Below are 17,204 nucleotides of genomic sequence, written 5' to 3'. Positions count from 1 at the left end.
ATGGATCTCAACGTGGCGCATTCGTCTAACAACAAAATTCTCCAGATGCGTGAATGCCTATTGAAGGACCTTAAAAACGGTTTAACACCATCGGATGGTTTGCTCCTCCCAAAGCTAAAGATGGGTCTCAAAGATACCCGATTCGCCACCGTATTAGAGATCAAAACCAACGCGATGGCTGAACTTCGGAAGATACTAGAAGAGGACTTTCGTCGGTATTTTCAGTAATCTCAGAAGTGGTGGAGCAAGTGTGTGTGAATCCGAATCCGACTGTGCCTACTTTGAAAGCGATCAAGTAAATGTGTGCATATATTATGGTAATAAAGAGCTACAACGGAATTCCGGAAACTTTTTAATTCCTCCTCGTACAACAGTAATTTGACACTCGAGGTTTCACACAATTCAGTGCTGAGTCTACCAAAATTGGCTGGTTGACTGCGATACTTTGTTTATCGCGCTTTACTGATGTGATAGCATCTTCTCGAGTATTACCAATCATTGTTTCTTCCATTGGAATCGCGTTGACAACAAATAGTTGGCGACCCTTTCCTTTCCCGAGTTGAGAATGAAATTTCGAGAACTCATCACCTTTGTGCAAGACACGTTCTTTAGCAAATGATGTCCCAGTCCTGCTCCCTCACATTTTGATTCAGGTCCTTTGGACAAAATTTTCCGGGGATCATCTGTTATCAATGTGATTCCCTTTCTTTATTTGTCCATAGACACACGCCCGGGAATCAAAAGGAGAAGGAGAAATGCTTACTCCTATATTATGACACCCTTTGTACATACACGTATATTCAACACAAAATGTTAATCATATTAAATATCTTTACAATTATGTGGCGCGTTCAGTGCACAAGGGAATCAAGTCCAACTTTTTGATCATTTTGGGCATACTTAACTATTAACATCTCTATCTGAAGCTCTCTTCAGAACTTAAAAGATTCATTTCCAAATAATGTAAACAACTCATATAATGTTAGAAAACAGAAAAAAAAACTGTCAAATCTTCCATGTACTTGGGCCGCGGTGGTCAGTGGTAGAGCGTTCACGTCTGAGGCATGGGGTCCTTGGTTTGATCCCAGCTCGCCTCAAGTGAGCTTTGTGGTGGATAAACACCGTGTGCCTGAGTTTTCTCGGTGTTCTCCCACTTCCTTCATTCCATTTCCTTCATTTCTCATCATCACCGTCTCCTTTAGCGTAGCCGGCATAATCGTGGGACGTAAAACTTAAAAATTTCATTTCACTTTCTTCCATGTACTTAAGCGTACCATACAAAGTTTATGTCTCTTTTCTCACAACTTTGGTACCGTACAGAAGGCGCAACCTTCTAACGGCTGCTGACTCTTGGCTGGCGTAGAGGAAAAAAAAATTTTTATTGGACTTTATTCTATTCTTTTGTGCTCTGAACGCCCTACGTATAGCATAGATCATTCTTAAGGGTACAAATCTCAATAACCTACTGTATCATTTGATCATACGTACTTCACTGTCCTCGGAGAGAGTATAGCAGGTTAAGAGGTTAAGAAGTTAACAAAACAATTACAGACAAAACTTGTGAAAAAACATGTAAATTAGCACTGAAAATAAATGTATGTTTTGACAGCAATTTCTCTTATAATAAATAATTAAGTTGTAATGACACGAAATCTCGTAATTAAGTTTTAGAAGATGAAAACTTTCAGATATAGAAATCTAATTCTGAACTTAATTTTAATTTAATGCAAAATTTAATTTCTAGTAGCTACTAGTACGTAGTAGTATAAATTATGTAATAATACAATTTATTTCTTTAGCTTTTTCTTGTTTTAATTAGGAGTTCATCCGGCTATCATTATGTGTAATCTTCCATGCACTGACCCACTTTAAAGATTGACTCTTCCTTTTCCAAGAAACAACAAAAGTTCGTTCAGAGTCATTGACAATACATCTTGCACGTATACTATACAAATGTCCTCCATGTATATCTAACAGCTCTTTTGTAATAAACAACTTTATCAGAAAGAAAAGAGAAAAGGTTACAAGAGTCTTACAGGCAAATTATTTTCGTTAGCTTCTGCTCTACATTAAGTTGATGAGCTTAAATTTTTGAACTTGCATATTACTGTCTTTTTCCGTTATTTGTGTACCTTGCTGGCTATTCATATAATTAAAGGCGTGGCCATGAAATATCGAATTTGAACGAGCTCCACATTCGTAACACTTCTATCTGCATCCGCACATGTGTTCGCAGCTAAAAGGATAACATATATAGGATGTTTCAAAACAACACCACCGACAACGTTTGGGAGGTGATTTCTGACACCAAGATAAGACAAAAAGTGTAGACCAACCTGGGTGCACAAATACTTCCTTTCGGAATTATAGGCTGTCGAAAACATGGAAAAAATGAACTTTAAAGATCCATAGCTCCAAAACTATGGGATCTACCGTAGTTGGGCCAAGACTTCACTTAGGAACTAATATGTGCACTATCTAAAAATATATGTTTCAGAATCCTAAGGTATTCACACAACAATTTTTATAGAGGGAGTTTGGCTACGGGCATATAATATGAAGTGTTCACCAACTACCTCTATAAAAATTGGCGCGGAAGGATCGCAGGATTCTGAAACTTGGATATTTGGATAGGACACATGTTAGTTCCTAAGTGAATTCTTGATCCGACTACGGTAGATCACATAGTTTCAGAACTATGGAACTATAAAGTTCATTTTTTCATGTTTCCGGCAGCCTGCAACTCCGAAAGGAAGCGTTTATGCACCCAGGTTGATCTATACTTTTCGTCTTATCTTGGTGTCAGAAATAAACTTCCAAACGTTGTCTGTATTGTTTTGAAACACCCTGTATATGTAGCCTATTTACTCTACAGCAATTATGATTTCAAAAATAGTTTCTAGTATACTTATTCCTATGATATATCGATAGAATTGAAGTCAACGTTAAATGCAATTCCTGTGTACAAGTATCGAAAACTAGACAGCTGTTCTATTTTCTCCCCTCCAACTTCTATATTTGACACTGATCGCTTCGTTCTAATCACCATGGCTTTTGTAATTCTAAAATTAGCCACAAAACTTTCTTTCTTTTCAATGACCAACCGCAATTTTATCCGCCGTCCGCCAAGAAAATAAAAATGTATACTGAGAAGTTATACTAATACGGATACCTGAGAATGTATCCGCGTAGATCTCTACATACAGCATTGACATTCATTGAACGTACAATAGGTGGATATAATTTTGGGATGTTGAGGTGTCCACGAGAATCTCATTTTCGCCTATAGACATTTCCGTGGAAATTTAAATGTCCACTTATCACCCAGAAACGTGATTTCCTGTGGAGTATTTCTGAACTCTCTTTGCGATATAAGAACATGACCTTTCAATATCTGAAAATTATCTTATGACAGGCACGTGCCATTAAAATTTAACAGACATTCAGTTCATATTTCTATTATCTTTGAAGTTTGTACTGCGATCGTGAATGTTGAGGGACAGACATGGGACCTGTGGGACATCTCGTAAATATGATGTGACCAAATGACTAAGAAGCATATGTCATTCCTGCAGGGACATTCTCAAGAAAACACAACTACAGTAATATCTCGGATTTCAGGTTAAATAATAAATCCCGTGTTGGAAAAAACGTTAAAATACTAACATTCTATATATTAAAATGCTAGGTTTATATGTTTGTCTCCAAAGAGAAGTTTATATGATTGTCCCCAATCTTTTCAACAATGAGATTTCGAAAACCCACAAGTGCTAGAAACGTGCAGTTTTCGCTGGTCGAGTCCAAATTTCCTGTAGATTGTCCAGTTCTAGTTAAATATTCTTTTTTTAAAAAAAAACATGGCTATTATTTCTTTAGTACATAATTTAGGGGTACATTGGAAGTGTTGAAATTGAAAAAACTCATATTTTATGCGTTATACATTCCAACGCAACATGGTTGTATACAGGGGTTTGTTTCGTGGCCAAATGATAATGAAAAACGAAGGATAACCGTTTCTCCAGGCTAAGATGAATCTTTATTGTTTGGAGTATTTTGCCCAATGAACACCACATATCACTAACATTATAATTAGTTGAGTATATAGGGGCCGCGGTGGCTCAGTGGTAGAGCGTTCACCTCTGGTGCATGGGGTCTCGGGCTCAAAGCCTGCTCCCGCCAAGGGAACTTTGTAGTGGACAAATACCGTGTGCGTGGGTTTCTTCGGGATCTCCCGTTTCCTCCCACTTTCTCCATTCCACCATTTCGTTCATTTGTCATCATCACCGTCTTCTTTAACCTAGCCGTCATAACTGTGGGACGTAAAACTCAAAAATTTCATTTCATTTTACTAATTGCATTAGCCTTCTCCTGTGGTTTTGTATCAGCGCCTGTGCCTTTCCTGCACGTGGTGCCGGGTTCATTTCCGAGATGCAGTGAGCAATGAGTCAAGTGGATCAAATCGGTCAAGATTTGTGAGTGGATCAGTGGGTCGTGGATCAAGAAGATGTGACCCATTACGACACACCACCCACCGTAACCCACTCTCACCTACTGACCCACTACAACACATAACTCCACTCTGCCCAGTGCAGTGTAGACAGCATTTTTTGAACATTGGTGAATTTGTCTTGAAATTCTTCTTCCTTTTTCATTTATTTCTATTTACTTACCTAACATGAGTATATCTAACAAGGAGAAGGCAGAGTTTAGTAAGTGAACTTCGGGGCCATTTTTTGCGAGGTGGTAGTGCACATTTAAAGAGTTAATATTACAAACTGGGGGACCGCAATGGCCAAATTAACGGAGAAAAACCGTCTTCAAGTTTTCTACTCGCGCATATATCGTACGATGCCCGAATTTATCAAGTGACGGCGTGGCAGGATGTGGAAACTCGGTGGCTTCTGTGTAACGGGTCCCGGGTTCGATTCCTGTTAGAGTCAAACTTCTTTTTTTGCTTCAACCAATAAAGTATTCATTTGTAACTATAAGTAAAATATTAATTCACCATATGTTTATAATGAATAAAACAATAGAAATTTTCAAATCACTTATAAAATCTTTTAATGTCCCATGTTAACTGGCAAACAAAATTTAATCTATTCCGTAAATATACTGATATCACGAGTTATATTATGGTTACGACCAGTGGCGTATTTACGATTTTATTTCGGGGAAGGGGGTTTTTGCCAACTTTAGTCCTGGAAATGTGAAAATTCTGCAAGATATTTCATTTACTTTAATATAGTAAATAACATTTCTGGGGGCTTAAGCCCGGAAGCGCTTCCCTTAAATACGCCACTGGTTACGACAGTCGTTGTGTAATAAATGTTCTTGAAGCTTCGTGTCTACAGCTGTTGACAGTTTGCGAAATACAAAGGTTGAGGGGGAAATTCCCTTTGCTAATACTGGATGTTGCTATAACCAAAGGAGATTTCCTCCTCATTCCCCATTCCCCACACTGTCTACAGATGTAGACACGAAGCGTCAAGAACATTTTTTTACACAACGACTGCGGTAAAAATAATATTTACGGAATATATTAAATTTTGTTCCTGCCGTAGTTAATATGAACATTGAAAGATTTTACAAGAGATTTCAAAATTTCTATTGTTTTATTCATTATAAACATATGGTGAATTAATATTTTACTTATAGTTACAAATGTCTACTTTATTGGTTGAAGAAAAAAAGAAAAAGAAACTTGACACTAACATGAATAGAACTCGGAAACTTTACTCATGAGTCAAAGATTTTCCTCACTTTGCCACGCCAATACTTGGTAAATTTGTGCGTCGTACAATATATGCAGCGAGTAGATAACTTTAAGACGGTTTTTCTCCGTTATTTTTAGCCATTACGCTCTCCCAGTTTGTAATATTAACTCTTTAAATGTGAACTACCACCTCTCAAGAAATGGCTCCGAAGTTCATTTACCAAAGTCTGCCTTCTCCTTGCAAGTGAAAAAAGAACTTCATGCACTTTTGGACATTGATACTTGTAATTGTAATAATAGCAATAGGACTTAGTACTTGACTTTCGAGACAAAGTCGAATTTTGCACTTTGTTTCTTTACGTTAAACTATTTTACCTTGATTTGAGACTTTCAAATTTTATCCTATTTTCCACTGAAAAGTATCTGTAATTCAACAAGGAAATAACTATACATGATCATGAAATTGAAGTTCATCATAATATGACCCATGACAAACACTTTACCATTTTATATCGTAAAGATCAGATCCATCGTTATTGTAACAGAGCGGTTGACTGTATAGCAGAAATGCAAGCTCCGATTAGTGATAATTTCGAAGTCTTGTTTTATTACAAGTGTAAACTCTTTAGTCAGTTGAAAAGAGGGCGTCAATCATAGATCAGAGTTGATGATGGGTTTTGGTGGATGGTGGGTCAGAGTGGGTCACGGTGGATAGTGGATCAGTGGGTCATGGGTCAAGTTTTCATAGATCCACGCCATCTCTGGTTCATTTCCCGCTGGGAGAGCACAAAAAATTACAATAGTTCACGTTCATTAATTAGTCGAAAGGTCACTAACATGGGAAGTTAAAAAGTCACTTTTTGTTTTTAACCTCATTAGCTCTTGTCGAGAATTGGATCCAGGTCTCCTACCCCAAAGGGGATATGTAAACCATATAACAACTAAGGAACTCATAAAGAGATGTTATTAATAAATACAAGGCACAAATTAGAAAAAAAAATTGAGCCTATTTATAACACACGGCTTCAGTTTTATGGGTGAATTATGCTTACTTGTCGATATCTTGGCAAACGCTCGGCCACACGCCGTTAAAGAATCCTTATCCCTTGATTCTCATTAATTGGAGCCAAAGTAAATCTCTCGTAACCTACTCATCTTTAGTTTGACTAATGAGCCAAATTAATGCTAAATTAAGGAAACTTCAGACGTTAATCTTCGATGCCAAGGACTCAGACCAACACTATTGTAAGAAGTCTTCAGTATGTAGCTTATAATGTCTGGGCGAACAAGATTGATTATACGAATTTTCAGATAATCTCTTCAAGAAAGATAGAGTTATTGAATGAAGTTAAACCCTTCGGTGGTTCATGGCACGAAGGTTTTTGGACGAACAGGTAGTTCCTTAGCTCAGCATCCACTGAATTTTGAGTTGAATTTAATTTCTAAAAGAGAAAAAGAAGCATAGTTTACGTGATCTCAGTTTCGACTTCAGGTAGGGGACTTATACGAGGTGTGATCAAAAAGTATGATGAATAATTCTATTAGAAATAAAGTAATAAGCTTACATGGAATTTCATTTAATCTCCTTTAAAGTACTGTCCTTCGCTAGCAAAGCACTTATTCCAACGTAGTCATGACTGGAAGCATTTCTTGAAGACTTCTTTCGGAAAGGAGTTCAGCTACATTATCGTGGCTCTCTTAATGTAAGAAATGGTGTTCAAATGTTTTCCTTTAAGCACGGTTTTAATTTTTGGGAAGAGCCAGAACTTGTGCCATGTTATATCTATAGAGTGCGGTGGATATGGACGGACAGGAATATTTTTTTTCGGCCAAAAACTCCTGTTCGTCAGTCAAAAGTCGGGGGAAAAATTTCGTACTCACTCTTCTTATTTCCAAATCGGTGGTTAAAATGGTTTGTACGAACTCGTACGAGATGTTTAGTTCTTTGATAAGTTCTCGAATAGTTATTCGCCTATTTGAACGAACAATTTTTGCATGTTTTCTTCTATTTTTGAGGTTAATGGACGTCCCGAACGTTGTTCGGCTTCTACCCAGGCCCGTATCCACGGGGGGCTAGAGGGGCCGAGCCCCCCTAAACTTTTCACGGTGGGCTTGCAAATGAACTATAATATGGTTGGGTCGGGCCCCCCTTAACTTCATTTTTGGGCTGGCTACGGGCCTGCTTCTACCGACTCATTTCTGCTTTTAAATCGCTCATACCACTTGTAAACAGTGTTTAGAGTTAAAAGATTATCGACATACACCAAGTTCAACAAATCATGAGTTTCTTTGGCACTTTTTTTTGGAACTGGAAACAGAACTTAATGTTCACGCGTTGTTGATGCGCGACAGACACGGTAAAATATATCACTCTAGCGGCTCTGGACGCTGACTGACAAGTCAGAACGTGTTCCATCTTGACGCTGCCTGCCTCAAAGGATCAGGCTATCAGACAAATTACATAAAAAGTTGTATCATCAGTAGATGCTGCTAAAAATTTCATTCACCGTATTTCTTTTATCACACCTTGTATGTATTGAATAATTATTATTGGTCAATATTAGTTTCTCTTTAGATATGCACTAGCAGCACATCAAGGATCGCGCGATATAACATTATGTAATAATAAACTCTGGTGGAGAGTAAAAAGGATCACACAGTAGTAGTTGTTTCAATTTCGTCCGGTAGATGGCAACCTCTAGAGCATGTTTTCCCTGCCTTTTAACGTGTGCTACCTTAATATCACTAACAAAAAATAAAATATGGAAAGCTACCGTTAAACTCGCCGCTACCGGGGAAGATGATAACGGATTTACTTCATAACGAAAACGGCTCTTATAAAATTGCTCTAACTACCGATTGCAAGAACCAGAATTTAAAATATCGCTTTCTTTTAAGAATTATCGTGTAGACTAACGAACGGACGTAACTCGTCGTCGTTACTCGTTATGATGTGAACGAATTGGCTCTATTAGCGAACTCGGCTCGAGTTCATTAGTTTTGCTATCTACTGCGAAGAAAGTAGTTTTAAAATTAGTTTGGTTAAGGCGGCTTAGTTACACAAATTTTAATATTCAAATACAGAGACGGCTCGTCAGGGAAGTCACCTGGTAAAAATTTAAAATTTTAGAACTTCAAGTTAAGGAAAGAAAAGTATCCTAATGTTATTATTTTTGTACATAATACTTTGAAGTTTAAATAAGTTTTCTTTCTTTATTTTGAATTAGTAAAGCTTTAATTTTGAACGACGTGACTTCCCTCACGAGCCGCGAGTCAAATGTAGCCTAATATGGTTAAGCAGGCCCCTAGCCAGCCCCCAAATTAAGGGGGGCTCGGTAGAACTTAGGGGGGCCCGACCAAATCATATTATACTTCATTACCATATTATAGTTCATTTGCAAGCCTACCGTGAAATTTTGTGGGGCCCAGCCAAAGTTTAGGGGGGGGGTCCAGCCTCCTTTACCCCCTGTGGTTAAGGCCCTTGTCCTAATTTGAAATAATAAAATTGAAACAAAAGTTGCAATTAAATCATTACATTTAGAAATAATTAAATTAAATGAAAACAATACAGTTTTTCTTCCTAAATTAGTTAGACTAAATAGTCAAAATAGTTTTAAATTAGCAAATGATCTGCGCTATTTAACACCCGATAGCGCAGGCAGCGATATCTAGGGATGCGCACGAGACAAGATTTATGGCTGTCTCGACTCGAAAATGTGCTGTAAAAGTGATGTCTCGACTCGAAAAATATATATTTTTCTATTGAATGAGCCGTGTCTCGACTCGAATTTTGTCAGGAAAATCCGGTCTCGACTCGTCTCGTGCGCATTCCTAGCGATATCTACAGAGTGCCCCGATATGACCTCCGACATTTTAAAGGTTAATTAAAAATATTGCAGGTAGAAATGTATTTATTGAAAAATATGAAAGGATATCATGGAAATACCTTGTAATCGCTTTGTTCTAATTTGAAATTAAACGATTGATAATTCAGTTTGAAGACGATTTCTGAAGGCTACAGTTTATAAATGCTCAATATTCTCAAGTCATACGAGTACTTTCAGGTCGGGTAGATTATTGTTTTAAAACATTGAGCCCATTGTTCGAAAATTCTCAATCCACTGCAAGTTAGTCTTACATGGGATAACAAACTTTAAGCGAGAAGCTCTTTGCACAGTAATCACAGAAGCAGTAATCACAGAAGCAGTAATCACAGAAGTGCTTCTTTCGAAAAACATTTCGATTGCATACGCGCGATAAATTCCACACCAGAATAACGACTAAAAACAGCAGAATAGTGGGGAGAGGAAGCCCAAAAATTTAGGGGGGGGGCGGCTGAAGTTAGGGGGGGCCAATCCAACAATATTATAGTTCATCACCATATTATAGTTCATTTGCAAGCCTACCGTGAAAATTTTAGAGGGGGCCAGCAAAAATTTAGGAGAGGCCCGGCCCCCCTAGACCCCCCTGGATACGGGCCTGATGATCACTCCTTTCGCCCTTCTACTGACAGCGCTACAGAAGATAAAGAAGTGTAGGAGGGAGTATTGCATATTATTGATAATAAACTATGTTGCTAATTGATATGTCATTTCAACACAGAAGAGAACAGACTATTTCAAATCAGGACAAAGTAATTACGAACTGTTATGAACACAATTTTATGTTTTCGAATAAGCAAATTTATATCTGCAATACTTTCTTACTTTCTTGTTTTATTAGCGTTTAAGATATGGGAGGTTTTTTTTTTTTTTTTTTTTTTTTTTTTTTTTTTTTTTTTAAGGGGATAATTCTATTAGCGCTAAGCAGGCAAGAGATACTGCTTATTTATGTTAGCAAAGTACCCTCCCTACTGACCTAATTTATATGCCTTTTTGTTATCCTAACGTTTGTTTTTATGATAAGAAAGTTGCAATACTGGTTATTGCTAATTCATGTATTCTTTTACCTTTCTAGCTTTTGAGCGAAGGCAGATGGCAGAGCATTGCTGTTCTGTAGAGTGTTCTGTGGAAGATTTCCAGACATTTTGTGCCTCCGGATTCGAACGAATATATATCAGGTAAGTGACATTTATTGCTTCATTTCGCTCATTTGAGACAGTTTTCAACTACGGCTTCGCTAATAACAAAACTGTGTTCAATGTTACGGTAACAATTGGTCACTTATGTCAACAATAACTAGCATCTTTAGTATTTTATATTCGAGATAGGAACATTGCATACTTAACACGAAATTTAAATTTGGAAACGAAGAATAATAATGTATCTATGTTTCCAAATAATAAAAATTAAAAAAAAAAATGTACTCTGAATCTCCCATATACAACTTAAGCCAATTCTCACATTAGACATGGACCCCTTGAAATCTCTTGCATAGTTTTCGAGGAAATGCGAAAAAAATGTTTCTAAACCTAAAGATTGACGCTGTACGACACCATGCCATTTATTATTATTATTATTATTATTATTATTATTATTATTATTATTATTATTATTATTATTATTATTATTATTATTATTATTATTATTATTATTAAGTATTCTGCCTGTAGATAGGTCCTAGGACTATGAGTTCTTTTAAATTACGTTCCGGCTTGGAAATGTTTCTTCCTCGTTTCTTGATCTTCAGCTTCCTCTTTAAACTCCCAATATTTCCTTCTTTTTTTCCAAACCATCCATCCGTTATGTCTTTCTCCTAGAGACCTGCACGGGCCGAATTTTTCGGCCCGAGCCCAATCCAGCCCGAATGTGCCTAGGCCCGGTCCAGCCCAGACCCGAAAAGTTTTGGAGATTTTCGGCCCGAGCCCGGCCCGGCCCGGCCCGATAAGTTTTTTAAAAAATTCTTGGCCCAAGCCCGGCCCGGGCCCGATACATTTTAAAAGTTTCATTTTGTAACTTTTTCACAGGCACGCTTCTTCAACGTTTGCCTTTATTCTAATTATCGTTTAACGAAAGTCAATAATTACTGCAATTAATCGGCCCCAGCCCGGCCCGACCTGAAGAGAAATCAGTGTCGGCCCGCCCAAGCCCGGCCCGTGCAGGTCTCTACTTTCTCCCTACTCTTTACTTTCCTTCCATGCTACTTATTCAGACTGAAACTAGTACATGAAAGAATAACTTCATTATCTGTTTATTACGGCTTTAGCAAGAGGACAGTAGATCAAAACAGTATACTACGCATATTACATTCTAGTATATCACGTTAACAGAAGCCGTATGGCACTGTACATAATGCAATTAATGAGATATTGGTTTTAAAAAATTAAACACTAATTCTTAAATTTTAATTTCCATTTGACTAATATTGACAAAATATAAGACTTAAATTAGCCGATACATGATATCAAGGTGAACAAAGGGTAAATTCTTATGCGTAGTTTTTGAAAACATTGAACTAAATTTTGTGGCACTAAAAACATATACCTTTCTTGCTAACAGTAATTAACAGATCGCTGGAAGAAAGTATTTATCTATGTACTATAGGTTTATATGTATTAATACTACATTGTTAACTTGCAGAATTTTATGTACAGTGGCGCACCCACGGGGGTCCACTGGCTCTGGACCCTTCCCTCAAACCTTTCTAATTCAATAAACATTTGTACACTTTCTCAATAAAACCATACTTGGTTAGCAGGCAAATGATTAATGTAGCATAAAAATTTGATTTTACACTTCATCTCTACTCTTTCTCTTATAAAAATTAATCTAGTTCTTTTTTAATAATGCAGAGAAAACTAAATACATGGAAGTGCGTCGGGACCGTAATACGGCAAATTATGGATGTGTTAAAATACGTATTAAATAATGCTTTTTATAAAGTGGATAGTTTCAAATATCTAGGATCAATATTAACAGAGGAAAATCATATTCACGAAGAAATTAAATGTCGACTAAAATTAAGGAATTCGTGTTACTATTCGGTTCAAAATCTCTTGTCGTCGCGAATTCTGTCGAGGAATTTGAAGCTTAAAATATACAAAACGATAAACATGTCTGTTGTTCTGTATGGTTGCAAAACATGGTCACTTACTCTGAGGGAATAACATAGATTGAAAGTATTTGAGAACAAGATCCTGAGACGAATATTCGGACCCAAGAGGAACGGGAATGGAGAATGGCGGAAACTTCATAACGAGGAACTACATAATTTATACGGTTTATCCAACATTGTTAGGGTCGTCAAGTCTAGGAGGCTTAGGTGGGCGGGTCATGTAGCTAGAATGGAAGAAAGTAGAAACGCTTTCAAAGTAACGGCTGGAAGACCAATCGGAAAACGACCATTCGAAAGATCTAGGCGCAGATGGGAGGACAATATAAAGATGGATGTCGTAGAGATTGGAATACAAAGTAGAAACTGGCTGCATCCATAGGTCATAGAGTTAGTTAGTTAGTTCTTTTTTTTTTTTTTTCAAAATGAGGTGGGAGAGGCTTGTGCAATTGGACCGCCCCCCTCAAAGTTTGGACTTCTTTAAAACAAATTAGTGGGGTACGCGCCTGTTTATCTAGTGATCTATATTCTTGTTTGTGTTTCCGAAACGGTAGCACATACATTCATTTATGTATGTACACTATTGATAATAGTAACAAGTGGAATAAATATTCATATTTATTTGTTTAACGTTTTTATTATTTTTTTAAAAAATTTTTTTTAGTTCATCTGACGAAACGGGACTCCATCACAATGCTGTGGAGGATGTTAAACGAAGGAAAAATGAGGAGTTGTTGAAAGAGGACGAAGAGGAAGAAAATGATTTGACTAGCATTGGTGTTATCAACATGAACAGGCCGGACTCTCTACTTCAAGCACTAGGATTTTGAGTCACGTGTGTATGCTTTCTAAAAACGCATCCAAACAATAGTTAATAAATGCGAAAGATCTCATTTTATTTTTTTGCAACGCCTTTCGTTTATGCTAGTCAACTGTTTATTCGAGTCATTTATACAGCTAGAACGTTAATGTAAAGAACATGAGAATCATGTCGGACAAAGTTGATATTAAGCTTAGTAGTAAAAGAAAACCGAGTTAAGAACTTGTTATTTTATGTGGAAGACGACAGAAATTAGTTTCTGTAAATTTCAGTTGTATTTTTTTAAAATCAATTTATCATCTATATCAGACTTCCCGAAACTGTTCTCCGAGGCTCACTTACAAGCACGGACTGACTGAAACGAAGTTTTACTGAAACAATACCATAGTAGAGTCCCTAAAAAACTAGTCACTCAATAACCGGCAGCCTGGATAACTTGGCCACACCATGGCAGGGTGCAAAAAACTAGCCACTCAATAATCCGGCAGTCTGGATAACTTGGCCACACCATGGCAGGGTGCAAAAAACTAGCCACTCAATAACCCGGCAGTCTGGATAACTTGGCCACACCCTTGCAGGGTGCAAAAAACTGGTCACTCAATAATCCGGCAGTCTGGATAACTTGACCACACCCTGACAGGGTGCAAAAAACTAGCCACTCAATAATCCGGCAGTCTGGATAACTTGGCCACACCCTGACAGGGTGCAAAAAACTAGCCACTCAATAATCCGGCAATCTGGATAACTTGGCCACACCCTGACAGGGTGCAAAAAACTAGTCACTCAATAATCCGGCAGTCTGGATAACTTGGCCATACCCTGGCAGGGTGCAAAAAACCCGTTCAAGGTCATTGGCTCTATGTGCTTCATAAAGTATGTACTTTTCCTTTGTTTAAGTTTATTTGGGCAGTTTATCCTCTGTTGTATTCTCAAGCAACCAATACATACAAGTACAGTACTGTATTTTCTGAGGAAACATTCGTACTTATTATTTTTTTAACCCCATTCCCGATAACGCGGCATTTCCGGCCACCTTTCGGTCCATATTAGAACGAGTTTTCGGTACTCTACTGTATTTTGTTTTAGAGTGGCACTACACTTTTACTCATAAAAAAAAGTAACTCAAATAGAAATAAAATCTCACCAAAACAAATATTTGTTATTACTAATTTATGTTAGAATTTCGACAATACATGTTTGCCTTCCCCAGACATATTATGTGATAAAAGAAATGATAACGTGCCGAAATTCTAATACATATTAGTAATAACAAATATTTGCTTTGGTCAAATTATATTTTTTTAAATTTAAGTTATAGCCTATATAATTCCACAGCTAGAGTGATCAGCATTCTGATAGAAATTATTGTTCGAAAATGGACATGGTACAGGAAGTGAAGGTGGCTATATGTAATTTGATTTGAGAATTTGAGAAAGCTTTTCAGTGAGCACAGCCAATTAATTATGAAAGTAAAATTTCAAGACATCTATGATACGTACTTCACGCTTTTAAAGATAAATTGTTCATGAATTTAACAATTCGAGTGTTGGCCTCTGGAACATATGCTTTTCCAAGAATGCTGAGCTGTTATCGCTATTTCAAAATATGAAATATCGAAATCTAGAAATGCAAAAACAATACACATCAAGGTAGTCTTTTTGAATGAAAAATTTTGAAATATGGTTCTTTACAATGTACGTTGGAATGGTTGCACCCCAAATAAGTATCCAAACAATTAAGTCAATGTTCCTAACAGAGTAGTAACAAATTTCTGCATGATGTACTGATAAATTACGAACTACCAAGTTTAAGGAATAATTCAGGTTTGCTAACTCCGTTCAAGTATGGAAAGAAAACATTAAAATAAATTTTGAATGAAAGAAGGTATATATACGTCATCCGAACTCTACAGAAGATGGGCCATTCCGTATACAAATGCGATTAGCACTCAAAGTGTTAAAATATATGCTTCATTTTTTAAGGTATATGTGCACAGACATAAATTATAGTTGTCTGAAGAAATATTTGTAAAGTATTAATAAGTTAATATATTTAAATTACTTTTCTGTGGATATTGTAATACCTTAATTATTACAGATATATTTGTTCCATCTAATATTTTCTACATTGATAATACAAACTTCTATATTTAGTTTCTTGACAAAAATACAATTTAACCATGGTATTTTTTAATTGCAAACTAGGATATTTTTTTTTCGAGCAGTGAGTTTTAACACCACTATTCAGTTAAGTACGAAATATTTAAAATTAAGAAAAAAATATTAAAATGAAATGAAATATAAAAAATATAAAACATAGTAAATTATGTATTATTTATATCATCAATGTAAACAAAAGAGCATCAATGAATCGAAAACCATAATATGAATATACTAGATATGAGAAAGAAGTATATACAGGGTGACCCAAAAGTAGGTATACAACCCTGCATTGATCAAGTATAACATTCTAGTTTACGGTTTTATTTGCTTCTACTGTTCCGGGCTTAAGTTATAATTTTAAAAAACGTTAAGAAGAAATAATAAAGAAAGTAGGTCTACCTGTTTGACAACAATAAGAATACAGTGAGCTGATCAGTACGGGACTGTATTTGTACTTTTGGGCCACCCTGTATATCTCTATACGTAGATCGATATCGATATTTTGTTATCTGAACTTATTGATTAGTCGAAATATTATACAACTTTAAACATAAATCTAAGGTTCAAAAATAGAAGTATCGAATATAATTACTTAACAAAATAATATTTACTAGTAGGATTATACATTTGAAAATATTAAAATGTAACAGTGTGCTTGAAATTGTACTTCTAAAGCTTTTATCATTGTAACAGTGTGTTCTGTATCTTCGTAAGTTGTTTGCTATATCCATATGTTATCCTTTAAGCAAAACACGTCAAAACGTGCATTACAAATGTTTTGTATAATTGGTCTATATGAATGAATTAGGAAAATATTCACTCCCGGAGTGAATTACTCACACAAGTTTATTTGTACAAATGTAATTATAAATTTTGAAACAATTAATTTTTTGACTAATAAAAATAAAATCTTTTTTACTTAATTTTTGAGAATTATTATTAATAGCAATTACATTTACATCTAATAATATACAAAAAATATTTTTGAGATTTCCAAAATGTTTGATGTATCTTTACTATACTAATGCAAGCACATGTTTTAATAATTATTTTTATTGATTTTGATTTCTTATGGCTGAAAGTGAGAAAAGCGATATTTAACATTCATGTCGTTAGCGAGACTCAAACCTTAACAGTGAGATCTTGTGATTGCCAATTAATTTCAAGTGTTTTAATACAAGATTTGAGTTGCATGTATTATTATTGTTACTAGATCTTCCGTACGAAAAGTTGAGCATTTGTTTTTAATATTTAGAACTATTTATTTTCTATTTATCGCTCTTTAATATATATCGCCAACATTATTTAATGATATCTAGAAGAGGTAATAAAAAAGAGTCTACATGATGATGACAGCATTTCGGTAGGAGGTAGAATGATTAGATGTATAAGATTTGCAGACGATATGGCGCTTGTTGCAGAATCTGAAAAGAAAATCAATAAAATGTTAGAAAAAATGAGAAAGGGTTTTGAAGAATATGGGATGAAAATAAATATTAGAAAGACAAAAGCCATGGTG

The 17,204-nt window shown here is 36.0% G+C and overlaps 1 protein-coding gene across 1 annotated transcript in view; it reads left to right on the top strand.

The window, feature by feature from the left end:
- LOC145670325 (uncharacterized) overlaps positions 1-16,608 on the top strand; it is a 43,861-nt gene extending 27,253 nt beyond the window's left edge. Inside the window, exons 3-4 of the mRNA XM_081738848.1 lie at positions 10,670-10,772; positions 13,368-16,608. Of these exons, the coding sequence (XP_081594974.1) occupies positions 10,670-10,772; positions 13,368-13,533 (269 nt within the window). The 3' untranslated portion in view covers positions 13,534-16,608. The remainder of the gene's footprint in view (positions 1-10,669; positions 10,773-13,367) is intronic.
- The last annotated feature ends 596 nt before the right edge of the window (positions 16,609-17,204 follow it).

The sequence above is a fragment of the Thermobia domestica genome, chromosome 14 (assembly GCF_964235325.1).
Source record: "Thermobia domestica chromosome 14, izTheDome1.hap1.1, whole genome shotgun sequence".
NCBI classification, from domain to species: Eukaryota; Metazoa; Arthropoda; class Insecta; order Zygentoma; family Lepismatidae; genus Thermobia; species Thermobia domestica.
Note: the sequence above shows the minus strand (reverse complement) of the source record. Positions and strands in the feature narration are given on the sequence as shown.